The sequence below is a fragment of the Podarcis gaigeae genome (genome assembly GCF_964106915.1).
Source record: "Podarcis gaigeae genome assembly, chromosome: 10".
Lineage (NCBI taxonomy): Eukaryota > Metazoa > Chordata > Lepidosauria > Squamata > Lacertidae > Podarcis > Podarcis gaigeae.
In genome coordinates, this window is record NC_139686.1 from 66299478 (window position 1) to 66315580 (window position 16103).

At 39.7% G+C, this 16103-nt stretch overlaps 1 protein-coding gene across 3 annotated transcripts in view; it reads left to right on the forward strand.

Moving 5' to 3' along the window:
* Positions 1 to 16103, forward strand: part of CELSR1 (cadherin EGF LAG seven-pass G-type receptor 1) — a 157217-nt gene that overhangs the window by 57975 nt on the left and 83139 nt on the right. For all 3 annotated transcript variants that reach the window (XM_083701225.1, XM_083701226.1, XM_083701227.1), the window contains exon 2: positions 4840 to 5478. In XM_083701225.1, the coding sequence (XP_083557351.1) occupies positions 4840 to 5478 (639 nt within the window). The remainder of the gene's footprint in view (positions 1 to 4839; positions 5479 to 16103) is intronic.

Here is a 16103-nt window from a genome sequence, read left to right on the forward strand (position 1 = left end):
TGTTGGACTCAGACTCCTATAATCCCCAGCCAATAAGACCAGTGTTCAAGGCTGTTGGTACTTGCAGTCCCAGTGACATCTGGAGAACCACATGTTCCTCATCGAAAGACTTTCAAAATGCGGTATATGTTTGATAAATTGGAAGTTAATTCAAGCAGGTCTTTTTAAAATGTTGCAAATTCCCTAGGGAACAGACTCAATTCCTTAGGTACCAGACTCAATCCTGAATCTCCTGGCTGACTGGATTGTCCATAGATCACAATCTCCCTATTTGTCTGCAGATTCTCCTATTTGAGTGAAATAGGGAAATGCATTTTTTTTTTAAAAAAAAGTTATTTCCAATTCTAGGGACAGTGGTTCTGCATTTAGCTGGCATTTCCTGCCTGTGGCAAAGGAATTAGCTTTTGCCCTTTACGTACAGCAAAGGAAATGCAGTTCCTTTTCCAGTTTTCCTTTCCTTACTGAGGTCATATTCTTAATTTAGTCACACTATTCAGACATCCACAAAGGTGATATCTTGTAAGTGGGCGCTTTAAGAAACCCAAAACATTTGCCTCCCTTTTATGAAGCATTTCCAGATCTCCAGCCATAATCACCAAAGATAAATATGACTCATATTTTAAAAAGATATCAGTGAAAGATTCATGGTGAGTGCTTGTGTGTTAAAATAAAACAGTCTCCCTGCAAATTACATAAATGGAACAGAACATTGGAATGACTTTTTCAACTTTTCTTTAATAATATTTCCTCAGTTGTTTATATTATTTTCATCCAAGGATTCAGAAAGATTTTGTTGAATTGAATCCAGACTTAGAGACTGCAATCCTAACTATGTCTATTCAGAAGTAAATCCTAGTGAATTCAATTTGGCTTAGTCCTGGGAAAATGGGAATAAGATTGCTGTCATTGTCATACTTGGAGTACGACAGTAAATGTGCCTCCCGAGGTGGAAGACTATCTATATTTCGCTTCCAAAGTTGTATGAGTTTTTATCTGGTCAGCTGCCGTTGTTGTACAAAGTGACTGACTGGGATTTTGTACAGGCGACTCTCATTTCACGTTGGGGTTACATTCCCAAGATTGTGTCTAAAGCCAAAATTGTGTATAATCAAAACCTATTGGGTTCAATAGTGGGTGGGATTGCCAAAGTCTTTTCCTGGACACTCATCCCCTTTCTGTCCCCTTTTTAGTTTTTTTTGTCAGGCGCATAAAGCTGAATGTGCATGTTAAATGCACATAAGTATGCAAGTCTTCTCAGAAGCATGTTGTATGGGATTCAGTGGAACTTACTTACAGGTGGTTAATATGACTGCAGTGTTAAACATTAAAAATTTCAGCCTTTCATTTCTCCTTAGTTGAGATTCAATGTACAGTTATAGTTAATATCCCCCAGCTTAAACAAGTTGCTTAAACCTTAATGCACAGTCTTTAATCATCAGCATTTGTGTCAGTGTTCAGTTTTTTGTGGTGCAGTCATAACATCACAGCAGAGCCTTTATAACATCATGCCTCATGCTGGGGCAGAGGTTGATGACCCCCTTCTCAGCAAGTTTGTTGCTGCAACAAGTGCTGGAGTTGGGTTGTATTATTAGCTCATTGCATTTTCATTCTAGCGGAGGCCCTCAGAATAAGGTGTATTGTTCTTTCATAAGCGCTAGGCACAAGTCCCTCCTATTTTTTAAGTGAACAATTTCTAACAAACTGATTTTATCGCATGCTGTGGCCTATAGCAATTAGTCAGAGGCCAGTCGTCTGACAAAAACATGGTTTTGCTTATTGCGCTAACAATTTTAAATAAAAGTCTTTTATTTATGTTTAAATATGGTTTCTTTTCAATACTCCACTATCCTTGTGTTGTAGGATTGAACAAAGTTATTTTAAACTGCTTTATAGTTTGTATTTCAGCATCACCATAGCTGCTTGCATTCATGTCCAATTTCCTTTTGTGCTCACTTTTTGGAGGACAAAGCTGTATGGTGTCTTGATGCTGTGCCTTTTATGGTGATTTATTAACTGTGTCAGAATAGATGCTGGGAATTCTGGGGAAGCCGTCTTGTGTATTGTGACAGTTGATATTGATTATGACAGTTCCTGGACTCCAGTGGTTTCTCACACAGTAATGATATTTTGTCTTCTTGGTATACATACCATGTGATATACATCATTGTGCTTTTCTTAAGGGGAAAAAAAGCTCTTTGTTCAGTACCTTTTCTTCACTGTAGTTATGAGAGAGGAACTATAATAATACATTGTGCTGCCAGGAGGCAAAACACGCAAACCCCCTGTTGCATAGGAACCAGGAACCAACTTGAGGCTTATATCTAGATGGCAGTTATTGCAAAGTAAGCCTGAATGATTAGTTAGTGTTGTTTGTGTTCATTTACTGTAATAAGTTACATCCTATATTTCTATTGTGCTGAAATCCACACTGTGCCCATGCACTGAATCTACATTTATTGTTAAAAGCAACAAGAGTTTCGCTGTTTTCTTAAATGATATCTGAACTGTACCTTTTAAGTTCAATTCACATGCCATGGAATTCAGCAAGAAAATCCATAGTTTTTTCCTAGTGGTTCTGGGTTACCAATATTATTAGCAGTCATTTTCCTGTTTCAGAGCTTTAAAGATGGTGCATTGATTCCCTTGTTTGAAAGGCGAGTCAGAGATAGCCTGGGAATTATTTACTCCTTATTTCTTTGTGGTTCAAGCACATTCCTAACTCCTTATTACTGAAATCAATGGGACTTAGAAATGGTTACATTTATAAGCATCAGCTGTTGATCTATTCTCATGTCAGGATTCTGCTTTTGGAGTTTTTGGCAACCACCATTTGGGGGGTGGGGGGGATATTTAGTCTAACCAAGGTTTCTCACAGTTAAAGCCAGCCCCATTTGCAGAATTAGTTACAGCGGTGCAATTTTTACTTTGGTTGAAGCACACTATGGGTTAAATAGCTAATTAACCCAAATATGTTACGTTCTGAGTACAGTTTCGTTGACCAATATAGGAGGAGAATATGGTGGGGTGCAGGGGTAGGAAGTTGCTTCCACTAATGAGCTCTTCAGGAGAAGAGACTTGGCTTTTCTCCTTTCCCCCTTAAGACTTATCCAAATGCTCACCAATCTCTTCACATCAAGATAAAGACAATGCTAATTGCAATGAGACATCTACCTTTTAAATAAAGTTGGGGTTGTGGGTGTTCAGACTATGAGTGAAAGCATGCAGGCAACTTGATGAACGGCACCAAGTCTTTGATGCCCCTGCTCATTGCAATATACCGCTGCTACTGAATACTTTTAAGTATTCCAGCTATGCATCTGCTTGATAATCAGGTTTCAGAATGATTGATGTTAAAAGATGCAAAAGACACTACTGGTTAACCTGACAAGCCTGTTTTAGGAACTTCTGTCTAGGCTGATCATTAATGACTGAAAATGTTTATTGCTGGTGTGGTTAATGTATTTATTCAGATCCATAGTCCTTCCTAACTTAAACGGTTCAGCTTAAAAGGTTTTTTAAAATTTTGCAACAAAACTGACATAGATAAACTGCATCATAGCATTAAAGGCAAGTAGATGGATTGTTTTACTCAGGTTTGTAGGTAATTTTAATATAGTTACTATATTTTTATATGAACAATACACAGTTAACAGATTAGAGTTGATCACTCAGGCTGCATTCCTCATTGCGTTGAACTGTGAGTACTTCTGAGATACGCACTAGAAACACATGAGATTGTTTTTTCTGTTGATTAATCTGTGAAACTTTCACTACCATTTTCAGTAATGGCCTTCACCTACTGCTTCTCTAATTCAAAATTGTAAAGGTATTAGATAAGTGAGCAAAGAGTTTATTATGATGAGGGGCACATTTATTTTATTTATTAATGGGGATAACTTATTTCCTACCAATCCCCTATAAAACAGCACTCAAGGTGGTTAAGAACATTCACAGAAAATGCAATAATATAAATAATAGACTATTAAAGTAATACTTAGCAGCAAGTCAATTAAAAACATTGGGATTTAAGATGAAACAAGTCATCCTTAGGTTTTTGCTGCAGATAGATTAGAGATAACAGATGGAGAACAAACCAAAACAATTTTCTATGGGCATTAGAGATGAAATTCCTCTTTACTTGATGTATTTCAGTTTTCTGCTTTATTTAACTATCTTGGCCGTATAGCTTGCACAAGTAAATCTCAGAAAATTAACTGCAGTCATGTAGGGTGGAAAATTTTTTGACCACCATATTTTTTCATGGTTTTTTCCCAGTTTCTTTTCTTTAAACTCTTTAAAATATGATTTTATTCTATGGGAAATGTTTATTTTCAAAAATGCATTGTTGCATAAAATTATTGAATGGATACAATGCTAGATTTGCAATTTCAAAGTTGTAATAAACTTAAGGAGCATATCCCTCCTGACGGAAGTCTACTTTTGGTTTTAGCTCCTTGAATTTGAGCCTGCTTGAGTGGATAATGTGGGTGTTGTGTAGAAAGCAAGAACTTCATAGTGTGTATTGTAAGCTGCCAGCTACTGATCTGAAATGCATAAAGTTCCATTCTAAATAATTTCATTGATCCTACCCATTTCCATGCTGTCAGGGCTCATTTTGACCCCACAGTTATCAGTGGGCCAGGTCCTCCTGGCTGCTGCCATTTGTGGAGTCTTTACAGCACTGAACTACCACTGGCCATTTGAGATGTTGGCTGGCATAATCTTTACTGCTCTTGTGCATGATATGAATCAGCACCCCTTATTTGATGGTGCCTGCATGTGTAAGCACTTGGGAATGTTTCTGGAAACACCTCTGATTCTTCTCTCTTTCCTCCATAGATGGCATTCACAGTGTTACCGCGCTTTGCACCTTACGGGTGACGATCATTACCGATGACATGCTGACCAACAGTATCACAGTACGACTGGAAAACATGTCCCAAGAGAAGTTTCTCTCACCACTGCTTGCTCTCTTTGTGGAAGGTGTGGCTACTGTGCTGTCGACAACCAAAGAGGGCATTTTTGTTTTCAATATTCAAAACGACACAGATGTCAGCTCCAATATTCTGAATGTGACCTTTTCTGCTTTGCTTCCTGGTGGCATTCGGAACAAGTTCTTCCCCTCGGAGGACCTTCAGGAGCAGATATACCTCAACAGGACACTCCTAACATTGATATCTACCCAGCGGGTATTGCCTTTTGATGACAACATTTGTCTGCGAGAACCTTGTGAAAACTACATGAAGTGTGTGTCCGTACTTAAATTTGACAGCTCTGCTCCATTTATCAGCTCAAACACTGTCCTCTTCCGACCCATACACCCCATCAACGGGCTGAGGTGTCGGTGTCCCCCTGGGTTTACAGGTGACTACTGTGAAACGGAGATTGACTTGTGCTACTCTAACCCTTGTGGAAACAATGGCCTTTGCCGAAGCCGAGAAGGAGGCTATACTTGTGAATGTTATGAAGACTACACGGGTATGTTCTTACTTTTGTGAAATAAGCATTGCATTATGTTATGTGTTAAGAAAGGCCAACCTTCTAGCTTCTCGGTAAATCAAAAGACCAAAAAGAAACCAAAGCATAAGGCCAAATTTAAATCTAACTATAAATAAACAGGAGCACCCAGAGCATGCTTTGCATGCACAAGGTCCAGTGTTCAGTCCCTCGCATCCCCAGTTAACTAAGATTCTTTAACTGGACTGTTGTCTAAGTAGAATCAGGGGTATAGGCTACGGAGGGCCAGTGCAGTAAATTAAGGCAATATAAATCCCACCTCACAGTTGTTTCAATTGTTATCTTTCCTCTGAACAACTGAGATGGCTGTGGTGTGATAGAAGCTGGTGAATGGTGCAGACCAAAGAACTGTCATAAACTATGTACAGAAAAGATGGCAAAATGCACAGAGATCAAGGCTGAGGTTATCAGGGTTAATTCTCACACACCCTACACATGTGGAATGTTTCTGTATCTGGACAACAGGGCTTCTGGCACTTCCCAACAGAACCTGCTATAGAGCACCAGCTCAACTCTGAAGAGATGAGGAAACACTTTCATACAATCTGGATTTGCTAGAACAGTTCAGTTATATTGAATCATGTAGTTTTGGGGTCAGTTGTGAAGATTTATGTACACAGAGAAGAAACAAACAGTGGAACACAAAATTGTTCCTCCTTTAAACACCTTCCCTTCCTATTGGGAACAATAGGAGGAAAGGGAAAGACAGCTATAGATGCACTCAGACGCATGTCTAAATTGATTCTTTCTGGGCACCAGGAAGGCTTAGGATCCTTTGAATTCTATCCCTTCCACTGTTATAACACTACTTGGCTTTTCCAGTGCAGAAGCTGCAATGTTGGTTGAGCCAGGGCTTTAGAGAAGTTGGTGGTATCAAAGAGGTGAGCTCTGACAATGCGGGGGGGGGGTAGATCTAGTCTACTCCATAGCCCCTACAGTGCCCTCTCAGGGGCCATTGGATTGTACATTTATATGCACTGTTGAACCCAAGTGGCCATGGTTTCTGGGTGTGTGCTCACTATGTGTTTTAGTTGGAATGAGTTCACTGTGTGAACATGCATCTTCACTTTTGCATCTTCATGTCACTATGCACTAGCATAAACACTGCAAATGCTCCATGTAAGTCATGAGTGTGCCCTCAGATGCAGATAATAGAAGATAAATGGATTTAGTGTGAGGCATATTCACATTTCCCTTGAGAATGGTTGTTACCTGTATAATAGGAATGAGGAACCTGTTCTCATGCAGCCATCATTGGACTTGAACTCCCATAGTTCCAGCCAGCATAGTAAATGGTTAGGAATTATGGAATTGGAGACCAACAACAGTTAATAAGAGTGCCATGGGTTCCACTCCTATGCTCAAAAACAGATGGTTGATACTCCTTTCCTTAACTACAATTTATCTCTCATTTCTTAAATTCTTTATCTACCTTGACAAGACATTCTGGATCATAGTTCTCAAACTTGTTTGGAGCTATAGCTGCATGTGAGACCACAGAATCTGCATATTTGCCAGAAGAATGGCCACAGCACAGCTATTGACCATGTAAATTGATAAAAAGGAATCAACTGTGCTTTTTACGGCTGGAACAAAAATCATCCCTAATGGTGGCTGCCCTGGTGCATACAGGCAAAAATGTGGTGTGGGTATTCACTTTTGCTTGACTGAAAGTTGAGGAATGTAGGGAATTTGTAGTGCCAGTGCACACTGGAACCTTCCTGATGCTGTCTTTTTGAAAATCTTATCCTAGCCTTAAAAGGCTGGACTACCCTTGTTGGAGTGGTAATCCTCAAGGAAATGCAGTGTACTCTGGAAGCTCTCAAAATCCACTTAACCCTATGCTTGGAAAAATAATTACAAGAAAATAGCACAAAATCTTTCATCTGTTTGCTTAGATTATATTACAGATATACGTCTAGCCCCAAACACCTTGATTTCCTCCAAAAGGCAATTACATCCCAATGAAGAGGCTTCTTTTCCCCTCCCATTCTCATTTCTCCCACAATACTTTGAAGCTTTTCATTTGTTTAGATGTAATTTATACATGATGAAAGTTTCTCTGTCTTCAGGAGTCTTCTGTTTCAAATAGTCAGCTACACAGAGCTTTTATGAGCTATTTTTGAAATGGAAATACCCACCAATTATAATTACCTGGGACAGACTGTACTTCCTGTGATGCAGGGAGGTGAGTGATAAGGAGACATAATATTTGTGGGTTTAAATCAGATCTGGAGCAACTTAATTTCATTTGGCCAAAAACGTACATTCACTTGCTTGAATACCTGCCTACAACAATCTCAGACTATGAAGATACTTGTGGTAAGGAAGAAACACAACATGTCATAGACTAGAGAATATAAAGTAGATTCCCCCCATTTTGTATGTAGGAAGCATATGTCTTGGACATAAAGCAGCAAGAGAACAGATTTTATGTTCACATTTTGTAAAATCACTATCTAGTACTAAAATCAGCATGTCAGTCCAAGAGTTAGGGTTTCCAGCTGTAATGTGGGCAGAACATTTCCCAGCTTCTAATTTTCCCATTGATTTCCCCCCTTTTCTTAACATTCATTTGTAACGATGGGTGTCAGTTGCAAATACCATATTAGGCAAGGATGACAGTTCAAACTTTTTTATTTTACTTTGTTTACTAAATGTAAGTAAAAGAAACATACCAAATTAGTCACTGCCCAGGGAATCAAAAAAGTTTCTGTTGCAGTATGGAGCCTCTGTATCTGTTTTTCCATGTTCCTTAGCTGTTCCGCCTCCTTTTGTGAGAAAAAATTAAATCCCTACATACTACAGCAGGGGGGCAGGGGTTAGATGGGTTCTGTGCACTGGAGCTGTTTGTTGGTCACAAAAATTGCTATTTTGCTTGCTGCTCTTGCAAACCTTTCCAAAGTGGATCAAACAGTGGGGTGGAAATTGTGGCTTGTGCTCAAAGAAAAGAAAGAAAACCCAACCGGCATCCTGTACAGTGGTCATGTGAACTTGCTTGTGCCTGTGTGACAGTGTTCTTTTATTCAAGCACTGGAGTCAGAGTCAGGCTTTCCTCTGTCTCTTTCTATAATCGTGAGAAGTAATGCTCTGGAGTCTTCAAGGCGGAGAGATTAATTTTGCCAGTTGCACAATGTACTACATTCAGGAGAATTGCAAAACACAATAATGCAAAAATTAATAATTCTTGTGCAGTGTATGATTAAGTTATATTTCAGTTACTGAGCTGGTCAGTAGCAAACTTTCACCCACTTCTGCAAGTTAAAACACTTCTTTCTATGTGTTTGATTAGCAGGTCAGGCAGAGCATTTGTTCATTGTGTCTGGGAATCTGGACTATGTTCTTCCTCCACTGTCAAAGGCACTATGCCTCTGAATACCAGTTGTGGGGACTGTGGGTGGGCAGAATGCTGTTGCTCCCAAGTCCAGCTTGCAGGCTTTCCACAAGCCACTGTGAGAACAAGATGCTTGTCTATAGGGACCATTGACTTGATTCAGCAGACTCATCTTATGTTCTTAAGCATTCCCTTCTTTTCTGAAGATTGTTTTATGCTACACAACAGTAAAGTAAAACTAAAGCGTACTTATTTATATTTGTTTTTAACACACTCTCATTCCAAGGGCTTGAGGTAGCAACACTATTTTAAAATACAGCCTATAATTTTTTGAAAATATATCTATAGATAACAGTGGATTTACTATTGGGCATATCACCCAATATGTGCAGGCGATAAAGATTAACCAAATAGCACCCACAGACTGCACACCTGATATTTTAAGGAGAAGGCAGGTTCCTTCCTGTGCATATGAACCATCCAAAAACAGCACCTGTTTTGTCAGGATTAATTTTAAATTTATTAACCCTCATCCAATCCATCGCTTTTCCCAAGCACTGGATCAGCACTTCTGCTTCATCTGAGATAGCTGGGAAATATAGGTAGAGCTAAGTGTCATTGGCATATTGATGCCATCCAATTAAGGTAAAGGTAAAGGTACCCCTGCCCGTTCGGGCCAGTCTTGACAGACTCTGGGGTTGTGCGCCCATGTCACTTAAGAGGCCAGGGGCCAGCGCTGTCCGGAGACACTTCCGGGTCACGTGGCCAGCGTGACATCGCTGCTCTGGCGAGCCAGAGCCGCACACGGAAACGCCGTTTACCTTCCCGCTGGTAAGCGGTTCCTATTTATCTACTTGCACCCGGAGGTGCTTTCGAACTGCTAGGTTGGCAGGCGCTGGGACCGAGCAGCGGGAGCGCACCCCGCTGCAGGGATTCGAACTGCCGACCTTTCGATCGGCAAGTCCTAGGCGCTGAGGCTTTAACCCACAGCGCCACCTGCGTCCCTGCCATCCAATTACATATCCTCTTATAATATCCTTCATTAACTCTATGTAAATGTTGAACATAAGAAACAAAATTGATCCATGTGGGACCCCATAACATAGATGCTACTGGGCTGAAATACAGTAGCACAGTACCTCCTCTGGAACTGGCCCTCTAGGTAGGAGCAGAGCCACTGAAAAAGATGCCATTGATCCCTCAACTCAGAGACTCTATGTGGGAGAATACCATGGTTAGTTGGTCTTAAATCCTCCAGAGATATCCAACAAAATAAGCAGGGTTATATACCTCCATCTATCTCTCAATATAGGCCATCCATCAGAGCCAGCAAGCAATTCCAAATCTGGGTCAGAATCTAGATTGAAATGGATCCAGATAATCTGTTTCATCCAGTAGTGCAGATTAGCCCTTTCTGTGTTGAAACCATCAATTTGTGTACGCACAGTTGGTTAATTTAATAGTTTGATGAAAGACAGTTTCTTGTTAGCGGGAGAGAAAGCTGTTAAATTAATTGTAGTATTGAGTACTTGGCTCATTTCTTGGTTTTGACATTACTGATTTACTGTTGACTGTTTTACCCAAGTCAAAGTGCCATAAATCACCTCTGGGGTTAACTTTATTCTGCCATGAGGTTTCTAAAAGTCAATTCCGACTTTCCTGCACGGTCAATGAAGCACTGACCATTAGATTTGCAGATCTTCCATTCTGTCTCGGTTACTGATTACTGAGATGTCTCTGTTGGTGTTCATCTACAGAATTCAGCACTATTCAGTTGACCTGTTCAACCAGCCCCGGGTGCAATGCACACTCACCACTGAAAACCTTGAGTATTCCCCCTCCCCTCTTGGCATCTGTTGCTTTTTGCCTGTGGAAATGTTTCAACAGATCAAAGTCCTGGTCTGTCTTCTTTTGAAACCCCTTCTGGAGATTCAACATTCTTGTTTGTTCTTTTTAATTAGGCTTTAAAATGGTCTGACAGGATTTCTGATGTTACAAAAGCATTTTAAAGTGCTGGCATTAAGGAAGCTTTGCAATTGAAAGTGATATGCCTAACATCAGTGTAATCACTAAATCCTCCTTTCCCCACCCACCCATGAACCCTGAAGTTCACCGTGTCACCTTCATCATATAGGTGATTCCATCACGGACTGGAGAAATAACTCCTGTTGAGGGTATGTCCATGGTTTTGCCCTTTGCTGAATAGTTTTGGGTGGTATTTTGAGAGTATGAAAATTTTTAGCCCTGAGGTCATAAGATCCTTCTTCACCTGATGAAAAAAGCAGCACTATTACAAGAATACTGATAAAAACCCCTAGACGACTGAGGGCTAGTTCCCATATTCATGCTTATCAGCATCAAACTGGGGATACTAGTCAATTGCATAAATGCCAGCCTTCATACATTGTTTTGCTTGTTTCCAGTGGATGTGGAATACCTTTCCATTGCTTTGCAAAAGCAAATAGTCACCCACACTTTAAAGAAGAAAATAAATTAACTCTCCATATTGTTGCTAGGAGATAATAAGTTAACAGTAGAAGAAACTTCCCAAAAATGAAGGGATTGGTAAAAAGGAAATTGAATGGCAAAGTCAAGAGGGTCAAATCACCCAGATGCTTGGGACCTGTTTAGAGACACAACATTAGAAGTTTCTTCTGTATTTCCTCATTTATTCTTGACCGTTGCACTAATAATACTGGACTGATTAGTCACTTTTTAAAATTAAAAGTAAGCTTAGAACAATTTGCAATGTAATACAGAACTTAAAACCAATGCAAATAAAATAAAATAAAAATGGCAAACTTTCATTTACATAGTTCCAGTTACAGATAGGTAGCCGTGTTGGTCTGCCATAGTCAAAACAAAAAAAATTTGCTTCCAGTAGCACCTTAAAGACCAACTAAGTTAGTTCTTGGTATGAGCTTTCGTGTGCATGCACACTTCTTCCCCTCTGAGTTCAACTTTCTATTGTTATTCATAATGGGACATGAGGGCTGTGTGTGCAAAATGGAGAAATATTAAAGGAAGGTATTGAGCGGGTCTTTTCTGATTTGAATTTGGTATAACTGCTTGTGATTAATTGCTCACAAATTCAAGTATCTGAAGAAGTGTGCATGCACACGAAAGCTCATACCAAGAACTAACTTAGTTGGTCTTTAAGGTGCTACTGGAAGCAATTTTTTTGTTTTCATTTACATAAAAGGTGGTCTAACGGATCCTGGAGTCCACAGTATCTAAATCCCTCCAAGTTAATTCCAAAAGCCTGGCTGAAAAGCACCGACTTTGCCTGGCTCCTAAAAGTAGTCAGTGACGGTGCCATGCACACCTCCCTGGGGAGAACATTTCACAACAGGGGGCAACCACTGAAAAGGGCTGTTCTCATGTTGCCACCCTCCACGCCTCCCTTGGAGAGGGCACACAGAGAAGGACGATCATTGCCCCTTGTCTTGGCAAGTGTGGATATGTGCCTCCTTTTTTCCTGACCTCTAGGCATCTTTATTAGCAATATTACTGTATTTCCATTACTGGCTCACCGGAAACCTGTTATATCATGAAAGTGGCAGACTATTACACAGAATGCCCTCTGGCTCACTGAAATTTCAGCTAAGGAGAAGCGCCCAGAGGTACAATACTGAGCTAGATGGACTTACTCAGTATAAGGCAACTTCCTTTGTTCCTGTTTTCCAAGGTATGCAAAACCTGTGCCTTTGCCTTCCCAGGGGGAGTTTTATTTGAGTTGCACAAGTCTCTGAGTATTTTTTCCTCCCTTTAAGGCTGTGCATAAACTCTTCCCCTCTGAGTTCAACTTTCTATTGTTATTCATAATGGGACATGAGGGCTGTGTGTGCAAAATGGAGAAATATTAAAGGAAGGTATTGAGCGGGTCTTTTCTGATTTGAATTTGGTATAACTGCTTGTGATTAATTGCTCACAAATTCAAGTATTATGAATTCTTGCCTTTAGGTTGCTTGATCAGCATGATGTTGAATCCCAACTGGCAGCCTAGTCACGCACTTCCCTTTGCAATAAGGCTTCTCATTAGCGCTGAACTAGCATGGTAACAAGATGCTAAATAATTAATCAAATTGCTACCATGCCAAAGAATCAATTCTGCTGTGTCTGGGTTTTTTTTTTCCTTTTTGACTAAGAATGTTATTTCTATTTTTAAATTTAAAAATTTATTAATTTATCATAAACCACATATACATATGTAACTGGACATTCTAACACGATTGGATTTATAATATATATTTAAGGATTAAAACAAAATATTAGATTTATTATACCACCAGAGCTATCCTCCCATTCAAAAGCAAATAATCCAACAGCAGATACTCAGAATGTTATCAGCAAAAAATAAGAAAATAAAAAGCATGTTCGCAAAGGGTATAAAGCAGATTTAATTGCATTAAAAGTAAATATGTTTTTGTACGTGAAATTTTGGGCTTTAATTTCTCTGTTATGTATTCTTGAATACAAAATTACAAGGACACAGAGCACAGACCTGGAGATGTTCTCTCAGGTGATATAAAATCTCTATATGTGAATTTCTTGAATCACTTTGGGGGGGGGGGTTAATTGATGCAAAACATTTGGTTCTCCCCACTGTTCTTGCCAGTTGCCTACGTACTCACTCTAGAGAGTGAAGGTAAGTGAATGTATCTGCTGCTCCCAGTGGGCAGTGGGCAACTGGCAAGAGCAGCTAAGACCACCATAAGCAGATGCTTCTATTCGCTCTCCTGGACAGTGGCTGCTCCTGTCTGCCAATTCCCTTTTTCTGGCAGACGGATTGAAAGCTTGCCCCTGCTGCTCTCAGCTGGCATTTTTGATAGACTGATAAATTATTGCCAGTTCCTCCTGATACTAAAAACTCACACTGTTGCTATCCTCAGCATAGTTAAGTCTCTGGTTGATAACATAGGAAACTGCCCTGTTATCTAATTATTATCATTTATAACTTTATATCATGCATTTCTTCCAGCATGAGCTCAAGATGGCGAATACAAGGTAACCTGGCAGTCTCCGCCACCCAGACCCTTGGTCCATTTAGCCAGGTATTGTTTACATTGGCCAGAAGCAGGTCTCCAAGGTTTCAGGCAGAAGTTTGTATCTGTCTTACCTGGAGATGCTAGGGATTGAAATTGGGACCTTCTACATTCAAAGCAGATGCTCTTTCCCCAATATCAGTCATACTCAAAGTAGACCCACTAATATCACCAGCATTGGGTATCACCCATGGTGCTGAAAATAACTTTAATATTTATGTGTGTATCTTAAACATGTTTATCCTGTGTTAAACCCTGAGAGTTAGCAGGGTATTGCTGCAAAGTAACCGACTTACTCATTGCTCCTTATATCTCAATACTGTATAATGCAAACTGGGGATTTGCTAACATTCAGAGTTATTGACTGTAGCTCAAATCTGCATGTTACTGTTTGCAGATACTGAATTCAACTAACCATGGTCTGCTTTATTATTATTGTTTATGTCATGAAGTGGTGTTTTGTTTTTGTTTTTTTGCACTCTTATGCAGTTCTGGACACACTACACACACTGGTAGGAGGTCACACTGAATTCAGTGCACCTTTCTTTTGAGTAGGCAAGTGTAGGATGGCACCTTTAACTGAGTATCTGGAAGAGATAGCCCTCAGTTAGAACATTGCATGGCAAGGCCCTGAGTCCCAACCCCATCAGTACAGCACAGCCAGAGGCTAAATTAACAAAGGGTATCATCATACTGAATTCCTGGCTTGAGGCAAACTATTTGTAGTTGTCAGGTGTATGGAGGTGTGTCTGCAAATAACTGAAACCTGGATTACAGTATATTCAAAAAGGCTTAAATGGGTAAATTTAAGCTTCTAGGCAAACTGTTATTCCCCTCTTCCTTTCTATTCAGATCCCCTACTTGTTTTTTAATTATTCATACTTTGCATTTTTATTTATCCGGGCTTGGTTGTAAGAACATTTAACGACCAATCAGATAAAAATGATGTACTTATTTCCATGGATAGTGCAAGAACCTATAAGTAAGTTCGTAAATAAATAAAGCCAGCTCTTAGGCTTGCTGTACAGCTTCTGTTGACATCATGGATTAAGGACACTGGACATCCTTTTGTAAACAATGGAAATTAAGTATATAATCTTGAGAATGTGTTTGCATTTTCTGCTGACGGGGGAATTGTTTTTGTTGCTGTTAGCAGATGTGCCCTAAATAACTTGTAATCCCAAATACATTGTTTCTTTCCTCTTTAAATTATTTTTTAAAATCCAAATTAAAAAGAAAAGAGGGATCCCAAATTGTGTGTGTGTGTGTGTGTGTGAGAGAGAGAGAGAGAGAGAGACAGACAGACAGACAGACAGACAGACAGACAGACAGACAGACAGACAGAGACAGAGAGACTGTAGGGGAGTAGGAGGAAGAGGAGGAAGAGGAGGAGAAAACAGCTATTCCATCTCCGCCTATAGTTTTTAAATCCTGGTTGTATTAAAAAGGGTAAACTATGCTTACTTTATTAGCATTATAAAAAATCAGGGACGCTGTTCTGGTACATAAGCAGAAAAACAGTCAGGTAATGACTTTATTAGGACCAACCAAAAGGCACAAAAGCTTTTGAGTTCTCTTGAACTGGCACAATGTTGCTAGTCACTGCAGTATCTTCTAGAAGTGAGCCTAGAAGGATCTAGAAGGAGCCTGAGTCTAGCATGGCACCTCTGTGAAATCTGAGGGAGTAGTGAGAGCTCTCTTTCTGCTGGAACAATATGCATGGAATGCCAAATTTATATCTTCCTGGCCTGTCTACCCAATTGCTGCTGTCACTCTTATATTACCCCATTTTTGTTGTCTTACCCCAAAATTAGTTTATATTTATTGTGAGAAATGCAGAGCTTCCAATACTGGCAAGTGTCCTCCTTGATGAGACAAAGTGACACGAAGCATCATACCACACTTTCTCCAGTTCACACATTTAAATATTTGCACAGTGTAAGCATTAGCATCCCAATCCTAAGCATTTTCACTGTCTTATCTGCGTACAGCACAAGAATAGTACCTCTGCGGCAGTGGCTTACCATCAAAGTGACACATAACCTTCCAAAACTTTTATTTGCAAGCCTTACAATCTGATGGCAGTAGATTTTATTGTTTATAGCCAATGGCCATCACAATACAGTATGAGCACAAATCACACAAGACAATCTGAGATAAACATGCTTATGTAGAAACAATTGCTTTTGAATTTTTGAATCAATGCA